This window comes from Gymnogyps californianus, chromosome 17 (assembly GCF_018139145.2).
Source record: "Gymnogyps californianus isolate 813 chromosome 17, ASM1813914v2, whole genome shotgun sequence".
Classification (NCBI taxonomy): domain Eukaryota; kingdom Metazoa; phylum Chordata; class Aves; order Accipitriformes; family Cathartidae; genus Gymnogyps; species Gymnogyps californianus.
Window position 1 is genome coordinate 16,679,585 of NC_059487.1, and position 10,847 is coordinate 16,690,431.

General features: G+C 62.2%; 1 protein-coding gene across 1 annotated transcript; it reads left to right on the plus strand.

Annotated features, from left to right (window-relative positions):
• The first annotated feature begins 1,782 nt into the window (after positions 1-1,782).
• Positions 1,783-10,108, plus strand: HCK (HCK proto-oncogene, Src family tyrosine kinase). Its single transcript, XM_050907073.1, has 12 exons — positions 1,783-1,905; positions 2,317-2,359; positions 2,631-2,730; positions 2,879-2,977; positions 3,142-3,245; positions 3,671-3,820; positions 4,297-4,449; positions 4,774-4,956; positions 5,424-5,500; positions 8,012-8,165; positions 8,439-8,570; positions 9,906-10,108. Exons 1-12 carry the CDS (start codon positions 1,783-1,785, stop codon positions 10,106-10,108), a joined length of 1,521 nt encoding a protein of 506 aa, XP_050763030.1.
• Positions 10,109-10,847: the final 739 nt, after the last annotated feature.

Sequence of the window (10,847 nt, forward strand, 5' to 3'; positions counted from 1 at the left end):
GCCCCGAGGGCGGCGGGGCCGGGGAGGGGGAGCCCCGCTGCCGGTCCCGGGCAGCCCGGTCGGTTGGTCCCTGCCCCGGGCTAGCCGCCGCTGCCTTGGTCTGTCTCTGTGCCGGCCCCGCTCGGTGCAGCGGCCCCTGGGTGCCCGGGGCGGAGGTGATGCCCGAGGGCGGCGGGGAGACGATGCCGGGGTGTCCCCGGGGGGCACGGTGCTGTCCCGGGGAGGTGATCCCTACCGGTGGCCTTGCAGGGGCTGTCAGGGACCTGCCACCGCCTGCCCCGCCAGCGAGGGCACGGGGCAGCAAGGGCACGGGGCGGCAGGCAGCCGCGCTCTCGAAGCGATGGGCTCACCCCATCCCACCTGGTCCCCATGGCTGGGGACAGCCGCACGGGCTGCAGGACACAGCTCTCCGGGGTGGGACGCACCAGGAACGACTGCTCCCACCGGTGTTCCCTGTGCTGGCAGGCCTCAGCACTGTGCCGCAGGAGCCGGCGGGAAAGCCACGGCCACCCGGTCACTGCGTGTGGTGGTGCACTGGGATGCCGTGGGGCTGGGTGGCTGCGGGATGCTTGGACCCCCCAGAGGTGTTTGTGCTTTGTAGGGCCGAATGCTCTGACCCGGTGCGGGACGGGCAGAGCAAATACCTGCCGCAGTGCCGGCACGGGCCGTGGCTGTGTTTCAGCCAGGCGCTGTGTGGGTTTGCCAGGATGGATCCGGCACTGGGCTTTGCCAGCGGCTGGTCCCGAGCCTGAGCCTGGGGCATCCCTGGTGAGGGGGACGTGCTGTCTGGGGCTGCCGCTGCTGCTCCCGCTCTGCCCTGGGGAGCAGTGCCGGCCGAGGCTTCGGCACGCTGGGAAGGACACGGAGTGATGGCGGGGTGGCTGGGAGGTGACAGCAATGTCCCTCGAGGGCCGTGGGAGCGAGGCGGTGCTGCTGGTGCCCCGCTGCTCCCCCAGTGAGGCCGTTGGTGCTGTGCACGTCGCAGGGCCTCGCTCAGCCCTGAGCTTCCTCCTTCGCTGTCACCGCCGGCACCTTCTCCTTTCTTTGCGCCAAGGTCTCCCCCGGACAAGGGAAGTGCCTTTGCAGGGGGTTTCCCCCGCGCTCGCTGCTTCTTGCAGCAGGTTTTCCTGCTGATGTTTCTTGGGGAGCTGGAGAAAGTTGAGCGTTTGCATTCGCCCCGGGCTGGTGGCTGTTCCAGGCAGCTCCACCCTGGCAGAGAGCAGCCAGGGAGCGCGGTGGAGAAGCGGTGACCCACAGCAGCACAGGGGCCACGGCCACAGCGAGGGACAGGGCAGCCACAAGCACCAGCAGTGCCGGGTGGGGAGCCCTGAGCTGCGGGGGAGCCCCTCCATGACGAAGGTCTCGCTTTGCAGAACACGCCGAGCGGCTCTCTCCCGCCACGATGCTCAGTGCCTGCACCTCTGTCCGGGAAAGGCCTTTTCGGGGAAGGGCTGTGAAGCTGCTCGATGGCAGCCACTGTTGCCTGCCCAAAATTCACCTCCTGTGACTTCTCCTTTCTCTGCACCGGGAGATCCCTTTTCCTCTCCAGCACACCACCGTGCACCTTGCTGGGCACCCCGGCGCCCTGCGGCTGCCACCCACCTCAGCTCCATCGGGGGAGTGGAGCCCTCCCTGCCCACAGCAGTGCAGCCGGGTGGGCATTGTGGGCCCATGCCGTGTGCCAGCACCGTGCCATGCCGGGCAGGAGGTGCTGGGAGCGGGGCTGGAGCAGGGCTTTTGCCTCTGTTGCAACAGCTTCACTTCCCCTCCCTTGGCTGCAGGATGGGTTGCGTGAAGTCAAAGGAAGCTGGCATCCAAGAGAAGATGATAAAAACTGACCTCGACCCCGGCCCTGGCTTCCAGCAGGGCCACTACGTGAAGGACCCCACGGCCACCAACAGGAGGGTGAGTGGGAGCCGCCGAGTGAGCCGGGGGCGCAGGGCTGAGCCATCGCGGGGGGCTCAGCCCCTCTCCTTGCCGGAGCTGCCAGCACGGAGCGCGGGGCCGGCTGCAGGCGCTGGGGGGCTTGGCCATGGGATGGGAGCCCAGTCCATGCTGGGGCAAAGCACAGAGCGAACCTGATGGGAATCAAGGAATTATGGAAAAAGGGAGAGAAAAATGAAGGTGTCGCAAGGGGACAGAGATGCTGGTGCTGGGCAGGTTGGTGTGTCGGGTGGTGCTGGCGCTGCCCCTCGAGTGCCCTCCTGCCCCTGCCGCTGCTGCTGGGGGCTGGGACCACAGTGGGGCCGAGACCCCCATGGGGTACAAGTCTCTGCCACCCGCGATGTTACTCTCTGGTTTTGTCCCACTTTCCAGAACAATAATGTCCCCGACGTGGCCATCTCTCCACCTGAGGATGGTAGGTACAGGGGGGCTGCAAGTGGGTGCACGAGGCGGGAGCGTGTGGGGGGAGCGTGGCTGGGTCCTCTCCCACCTGGGTTGAACACTGCCGGTCCCGGCGGGACGGGAGCTCTGGGCTTCCTCGAAGGCCAGACGTGGCCGTGGCACGATGAAGATGGAGGCGCTGGGTGCTGCAAGGGTCCTGGCCGGGGTCCTGGCTGCACATGGCGGGTGGCCAAGCACCCCGTCCCAGCACGGGGAGGGGTGCCCAGGGAGCTCCCTCGCTGCAGGCTCGGGGGACAGCGTGGTGCTGGCGCTCTATGACTATGAGGCGATGCACACTGGGGACCTGAGCTTCCAGAAAGGGGAGCGGCTGAAGGTGCTGGAGGAGTAAGTGCTGCCAGCGTCCCCCCGCCCCGGTGTCTCCTGAAGGATTGCGTGGCCCTGCTGGGGATTTTTTCTGGCATTTGCCCCTGGAGGAGCCGGCAGTGCCCAGTGCCGGGTGCCGCGGGCTGACCCAATGCTATTTCTGTCGCAGGTCAGGGGAGTGGTGGCAAGCGCGGTCGCTGGTGACGGGGCGCGAAGGCTTCATCCCCAGCAACTACGTTGCCCGAGCCGACTCACTGGAGACGGAGGAGTGAGTCCATCCCTCGGTGGCACATCCCGGCCCCGCGCGGTCCCGTGCTCCCCCACCGCAGCTGTCCCCGCTCCTGCCCCATTCCTGCCCCCAGCCCTGACCCCCGCCAGCCTTAGCTCTCCCAGCCCCGGCAGCGTTCGTTGGTTCATTTGTTTCTGCTGCAGGTGGTTTTTCAAGGGCATCAGCCGGAAGGATGCGGAGCGGCAGCTCCTTGGCCCCGGGAACGTGATCGGGTCCTTCATGATACGGGACAGCGAGACGACAAAAGGTCCGGAGGGGTGCCCGCAGCGCAGCGGTGGGGAGCGGCTGCCCCACACGTGCCTCGCAGAGATGCTCGGGAGATGCCTCCCCAGCCCGGGGGCTCTGCTTTGCTGTGGGGCAGGGACTCGGGGTCCCGTGCTCCTGCTGCGAGTGTCCCCGCAAGAGCCTGTGGTGCTGCCACGTGTCTGAGCCCTATGGCGGGGACGGGGGGGGGGGACATGCCCCTTTGAGGCTGCTTTCGGTGTTTGGGGTGCAGGCGTAGCTGGCCTCGTGCCTGGGGCCGAGGGGGCGGTGGCAGCACGGTGGGGACGGGGGCTGCAGTGGTGGCTCTGCCGGGCGATGGCACCGTGCGTGCCGCGAGCACGGGGTGGATGGGCGCAGTGGGGACGTGCCCCCCGCGCAGGGGCTGGCAGCTCACCCCTCCCCAAACAGGCTGCTACTCGCTCTCGGTGCGGGACGGGGACGACCTGCAGGGCGGCACGGTGAAGCATTACAAGATCCGGACGCTGGATAGCGGCGGCTTCTACATCTCCCCGCGCAGCAGCTTCGATACGCTGCAGGAGCTGGTCCAGTACTACAAGGGTGAGCCCTGGGGTGCCCGGCCCCCCCATCCCAGAGGGGGCTTTGTCCCTGAGCCGAGCAGCCGCCGGGCAAACAGGGGCGTGCAGAGGCCGAGGGGCTCCTGCCCATCACCGCTGGGCTCCCGCTGTGGGATGCAGCGACTCTCGGACCTTCTCCTGCTGCGGTGGCTGCCTTGCTGGCTGTCACAGCTGTGGGTGTCGGTGTCCCCGAATGCCCGCGGTGCCCGGGACTCCCGCTCCCCAGGCGAGCTGGTGCCCTGGCTGCGCCAGTGTGGTGCAGTAATACCCGGCAGGGTAGAGCGATGCTGGCAGGGCCGGGCTGCGATGGCCGCTGTTCACCGTGTCCCCAGTGTTTGCAGTGGGGCGCGTGGTGCCAGGACGTGCCCCGCGGCCACAGAGGCTGCCGTGGGCTCCGCTTCGAAGCGCGAAGCGGCCGGTGAGACAGGGCGGCTGATGGCTCTCGGTGCTCCCCGGCAGGGCAAAGCGACGGGCTGTGCCAGAAGCTCACCCACCCCTGCTGCGTGCCCAAACCACAGAAACCCTGGGAGAAGGATGCCTGGGAGATCCCTCGGGAGTCGCTGAGGCTGGAGAGAAAGCTGGGAGCCGGGCAGTTCGGAGAAGTGTGGATGGGTGAGAGCGAGGGGGATGCAGCTGGGAGGAAGATGAAAGTGATGATGAAGGAGGAAGGGTGAGGGATGGAAGAGGAGGTGGAGGGATGGCAGGGTGGAAGAGGCAGGATGGGAGCGACCCGCGGGAGAGGAGCACGGGGAAGTGGAGGTGGCCCTGGCCTTAATGCAAGGACTGCTCAGGGCTGGGTGCCCTGGGCTGCGCATGGTCTCCAGCCCTTGTGCAGCAGCTCCGTCTGCAGGACTGGGTGCTTTGGCTGCAAAATCCAGTGCTCCCAGTGTCTGGGCACTGGGCAGCCTGGGAATGGTCTGTCGTGCCGCCCCGCAGCTACCTACAACAAGCACACCAAGGTGGCGGTGAAGACGATGAAGCCGGGCAGCATGTCTGTGGACGCCTTCCTGGAGGAGGCGAACCTGATGAAGACGCTGCAGCACGACAAGCTGGTGAAGCTGCACGCGGTGGTCACCAAGGAGGAGCCCATCTACATCATCACCGAGTTCATGGAGAAAGGTGCTGCCCGCGTCCCTGCGCGGTCGCCGTGGGCCAGGCCCAGCGGCGGTACCTGGATACCCCAGGGATGGTGCAGGATCAACCCCTCCTGCATCCCCGGGCTCGGCCGCGGGCTCTGCACCAGCTCCTGCTGCTGCGTGTCCGAGCGTGCTGGGGCAGGGTGCTGGGGCAGGGTGCTGGGGCAGGGTGCCGGGCAGGGGGATGCAGTGACAGCCCTGGCAGAGGGAGGGACGGGGGGGGCCGACGAGGAGGAGTGCTCCACAAGGCAGGAGGGAGCCGGCAGCGGGGCTTGCCCCTCTGCCCGATCCATGGAGTGGGGTGGGGGGGTCAGGTGTGTTTCCTGACTGAGTCCCTGCGTTGTGCTCGGCTCCCTGGGACCCTGTGCCACCCACAGGACCCGTGCCACCCTGAGGGTGGGCGCAGGCTCCGGCTGAGCCGTCAGCCCCGGCACCCTTCCCTGTCCGCAGGGAGCTTGCTGGATTTCCTGAAGAGCGACGAGGGGAACAAGCAGCCGCTCCCGAAGCTGATCGACTTCTCTGCCCAGGTGAGGAGGGAGCAGACCTTCCCCAGCTCCCCGCTCCCCCTTGCCCCCGAGAAGGGCGGGCGAGGGGATCGAGGAGCCCGAGAACTTACCTGGGACTTGGGCAGTGCCAACCAGGAGCCTGGTTTGAACAGGCAGACACTGGGGGTGGTGGGGATGCAGGGAAGGAGCCGGCGAGGTTTGCCTGCGGCGCTGCCTTCGCGCCCTGCGGGCAGCTGGCTGCCTGCTCGCCATCCCGGTCCGGCTGCCTGCGCAGGAGCAGCTCTGTGCGAAAGGAGAAGTGGCGGCTTCCTTCCCGTTAGCCCGTTAACTGCAGCACCCAGCCTAACTGCTGCACGGAGCCCAAGGGGTTATGGCCGGGCTGGTCCTTCCGAGGAGCCAGGAAACCTGCGTCTTCTAAGGCCGCCGTGGTTTCTGCCCCATGGGCTGCAGCCCTCGCAGCCCGCGGTGCCGCTGTGCTTTGTGGAAGTCACAGGGGTGAGGGTCGGAGCTTGTTTTCACTGCTCACGTTTGCACGGTCCCTTCTCCAGGACCTGTGGGTGCTGCTTGCGTGGCCCGTCTGAGCCCAGGGCTCCCCCGGGGAGCCGCCATGGCAAAGCTATGGATTTCTATCCATCGCTGCGGATGCGATGGTTACCTGCAAAACAACACGCTCTGTGCGACAGGGCCTCGTCTGCAAACTTCGCAAAAGCCCCACAAAACGCTGCGCGGCCGCACACCCACCCCGTGCCCCCCCCCCCCCGGCACCAGCTGCGGTGCTCCAGGGCAGCGTTTTACACCGGCTCGGGCTGCGCCCCTGGGCAGCACCCACCCCGGCTGCGGCAGCGTTGAGCCTCATGGGTTTGATAGGAAATCTGCAGCACAATTTTGCTGCGTTCACAGTGCCCGGGAGATTGAGCTGGGCACGGTTTCTAGAAGGGAGCGTGGCGTGTTACGTTACCCCACAGCAATGCCTGCGGGAGGTTTGTGGTTCATTAAAACCATCTACCTGGCAAAGGGCTGTCAGGGGCTGGGGGAAAGCAGCTGGAGAGGCAGGGGGACTCGGTGAAAACTGTTTTGGGGATATTTTCAGGAGCTGCTTTTGAGTACAGCTGAGCGTGCTGTTACACATCTAGCTTCGTGTGTGCAATCATTTGTGCAACCACTGTCTTGTCCCCGCTGCTTCTGCAGCGTCCCCAGAAGCTGGCCGAATCCAGGGACCCTTTGAGCTAAGCTTGGTACCTCTATGAAATAATTCGTAGAGGTACCTGAGCAACAGGAAAGCCAGGATGGGAGCCCAGACCCCGGGGGCTTAGACCAGGTCCCTGGCTGCTCGAGCCGGCTGTGCCAGGGTCTGCTGATCAGCTGCGCGCTCGCGCACGCCATCTGTTCCCAGCAAGCTGGCTCTTGCAAACCGCCCGGCTCGGCTCCGTAGCTCAGAGGGGCCGCTTTCTGCAGCACTGAGGAGCAAAGGCTGAAGCTCTTTCATGTGCAGGCAGCAGGCTTGCAGGCAGGCAGGCAGCTAGTGAGCCTGGCACCCAGGCTTGTGCTGGGGCTGAGTCACCGCGAGCAAAACTGTGTCTGTGGTCATGGAAATAATCCTCCTGCTCTTGCAGTGCTTGTTTACTTCTGTATTTTGTGTGGAGAGCTCTGTGAGCAACTGCACCTTACCCTGGCCCGGCTTGCGTGGGTGTGACGGGGACGGGGGGCAGTTTCCCCTCGGCTGCTCCGGCCCCTTCCCCTGGTAGCATCCAGGCATGGGGTAATTTGGCACAAATTTGGGGGTTGGTCGTGCACACACCGGGTCGTTTCTGCATTGTTGCAGCCACTGAGTGCAGAGACTTCAGAAGACAGAGCTGGGGGCGGGGGGGATTTCGGGGGTCGTCCCAGCCGTCCTGCCCCCAGGCAGGCCTGACTCTTCACAAACTATCCTTGAAGACCCCAGGCATCTCCCCACCCTCCCTGGGCGACCCACCACCGTGCTTTTCTGTCCTCACCAAGGAAGCTCTGCGATGCTGGCCGACCCTCGCTGCAGCAATTAAAGTCCGCTTGTTGTTCCCTTAGTAGAGAGAGAGGATAGTTTACTCCCTGCTTCTCTCAAGCCGTTGCTGATGTATTTGGAGACTGATCTCACGTCTCCTCTGAACGGAGAATGATTTACTCCACGTCTGCATGGCTACGGATGAAGCAGTTACACCTTGCCCCGTGGACATCCACAGACACTTGCTCGTGACCACGTCAGCTCCTCGGATGGCAGTTCTTGCTGCTTTTCTCACACGTGGGCTTAAACGGGTGGTGTTGGGCTGGTGACCCAAACCCTGACCCCTTCTGCAAGGGATTCCCTGCACGGAGAGTGGTTCCCAGGCAGGAGCGTCAGTCACATCTCCTGCTGTGACTCAGCCTCCTTTCACCCCCTTCCCAAGCGCCGGCCAGAAGCAGTTAACCTCTTTCCATTCCTGGTAACAGTCACGTTGAGGGGGGGGTTGTGTTATTTCAAACAGCCTCTTTGCATTTTTCTCTTTCCCCTTTTTACAGATTGCAGAAGGAATGGCTTTTATCGAGAAGAGGAACTACATCCACAGAGACCTGCGAGCTGCCAATATTCTGGTGTCGGCAATGCTGGTGTGCAAGATTGCAGACTTTGGACTGGCCAGAGTCATTGAAGACAATGAGTACACGGCCCGGGAAGGTGCGGGAGCTGCTGGGGGCGGCCGGCCGCTTTCTGAGATGGTGAAGGGTTGTGGGGTTCCCTCAGAGCCACTTATCAGCGCGTAACCTTGGCGGCAAGGACCCCGGGAGGGACAGTGATGTGTAAACAGGCAGATGAGGGAAGCTCCTCTCATTTGCATCGCTTCACATCTTCCTCTTCTGTTTTGGTTTTTTTCTTGTTTCCCGTATTTCACTACCAGTTTCTCAGCATTTGGGTTAGAGCTCATGTTTCCCATTGGATCTCTGTGTCCAGGTGCCAAGTTTCCCATTAAATGGACTGCACCAGAAGCCATCAACTACGGATCTTTCACTATAAAATCAGATGTCTGGTCCTTTGGGATCCTCCTGACCGAGATCATTACCTACGGGCGCATCCCATACCCAGGTAAGGAGGTGAAATGCCTCCTCTGATCTGTTTCCAACAGACAGCTCCACCTTCTGGGCCCCATCCATGGGGTCTGTTTCTCCACGAAGTTAGATCGCTGAAAACAGAGGGAATGGCGAGAAATCCAAGTCTGACGCTGGGAGCAGAGCTCAAAGACGGTAGCACGTGGTCTCAAGATGGGAATTTTGTCTGTGAGCCATGGAGAGGAGCCCAGAGCACGAGGCAGTCTCCGAGCAGTCTGCACTACTCATTTAGCTACAGCTAGTGTTTGGACAAGAGCTCTCCTAGGATGGGTAATTAGGAGGATTTTTCTCCCTGGGAGCCCTCAGTGGACACCAGTTGTTTTCACTGACCTGAAATCCATGCCGATGTGACATGGGCCCCCTCTTCTCGGTTTACACAAAGCAGAGTTGGGACATCTCCTCTGGGGAGCCCACAAAATGGGTCCAGGTAGTGACGACTTTGGGGTGCCCACTGCTTTGGGGAGAAGGGCAGCTACTCTATTTACTGCCTTGGGGCTGATCCTGCAAGGAGGTCCTGAGCTCCTCCCGCTCCGTGGGAAACCAACAGTAGTCAGGATCTCTAAAAGAACTGGTCTCTCCGTTTCTAAAATAGAAGATCATGTCTTTAATGTGAGAGGGTAACTGACTTGCCCCAGGGTGTACTGCATGGCCCTGGGAGAGCGGGTATCATACACCGCAGGTTCGTGGCTCACGAGTTTGCGTCACAGCACCAACCCGTGGTTAAGCACGTTTGGAAGCAGCACATCAGTTCAGGGCTGATAGCTGGGCCAGGTGTTTTTGGGAAGGCTCGAGCAATCTGTAAATCCTCATCGTTAGGAACTGCCCGATATTTTATACTAATCGTTACTTCAGTACCTTTTTTCAACAGGAAATTATTCTGTACAAGAAAAGTAAACGTTGCCACAAACTGACCATGAAGGATCTGGGGTGGCATAAAGGGTTGTTCTGGAGGACCAGTTCTGCCATCACACTAACTTATTTTTATGGGAAGGAATGGCTCATTAAAGACTCAGCAGATGGAGAAGTATAGCCTTTATTTTTTTGAAATGTATACAAAACGATTAGAATTCCCATCTGATCTGCTCAACTGGGGTACAAAACTGCATGCTACAACTAACTCAGCATCTCGGTTGTCCGCATGTTTCCCTGACCAGGAGTAGGAGTTCCCCCTTCCCAGCCCCTCTAACCTCTCCTTTTTCTTCCTCATGACATTGCCCAAAGGGTGGGTAGTTTGGGGTTTGGGTGTTTTTGCCTATTAACGAAATCAGTGATAAACCATGAAACATTCGCCTGTCCTGCCCCGTTTCTCCAGGGATGTCGAGTGTGGAGGTGATCAGGGCCCTGGAGCACGGGTACCGGATGCCCCGTACAGAGAACTGCCCCGAGGAGCTGTATGACATTATGATGAGATGCTGGAAGACCAAACCGGAGGATCGTCCCACCTTCGAGTACACGCAGAGCATTTTGGAGGATTTCTTTACTGCAACAGAGGGCCAGTATCAGCAGCAGCCGTAACGCAGGAAGCTTGGTGAAGACAGCGGGTACCCCGCACTACGTCCGCCGTGTTCGCGGCAGCGAGCACACGCACCCCGCTCTTCCCTGTCCCACTCGTGATCTGCCTGCGCACGCCTTCCTCTGCCAGCCTGGCCCAGGCACCAGAGCCTTCCTGGTGTGGCTGGGCTAGAAGCAGGGGGCAGGAGGAAGCCACGCTCAGGCCAGCCTCTGGGGCTGCCGGACAGAGGGAGAAGCGACGCGGGGCCGTACCTTGTGCCTTTCACACGTGCCTGAGTGCCCGTGAGGCAGCTGCTCCGGGAAGCGCTGGCTGGACGGTAGTTGCCTGCGCTGGCAGCACCACGCAAGGAGGGACGGGGCTGGGCCTGTTTCAGCTACAAAGGAAAAAAAAAACACCAGATTATTATTTTTTTTTTTTAATTCTTCTGAGATCTTATCATGCTGTTTTGCGGAAGTAGGTGCTTTAGCTGCAATGGCCTCGGCGAAATGCCGTTATGCTCCAGGCGTGCTGTGCAGCGCCCACGTCCCCCGGTCCCTGCGTGTCAGGGAAATCCCAGTGGATTCCCACCGGGGCATGCTGCGATGCAGCGCGTCGGCTCGTCCTCGGCGCAGGACCCTGGCTTTGGAACGTCAAGCGTGGCAGAAACACGTCTCCTCGCCCTCCTGGGTTTCCTTCCCAAGATATTTTTCGTGGTGCCCCCTCTGCAGAGCGCAAGTTTTGGGGAGGCTGTGCCGGCGAGGT

Excerpts from the sequence above, each read along its gene's own strand:
- HCK (XM_050907073.1), top strand. The coding sequence starts at position 1,783 with ATGGGTTGCGTGAAGTCAAAGGAAGCTGGCATCCAAGAGAAGATGATA. Across the intron at positions 1,906-2,316 it reads CCACGGCCACCAACAGGAGG|AACAATAATGTCCCCGACGT; the intron begins GTGAGTGGGAGC and ends CCCACTTTCCAG. Across the intron at positions 2,731-2,878 it reads CGGCTGAAGGTGCTGGAGGA|GTCAGGGGAGTGGTGGCAAG; the intron begins GTAAGTGCTGCC and ends TTTCTGTCGCAG.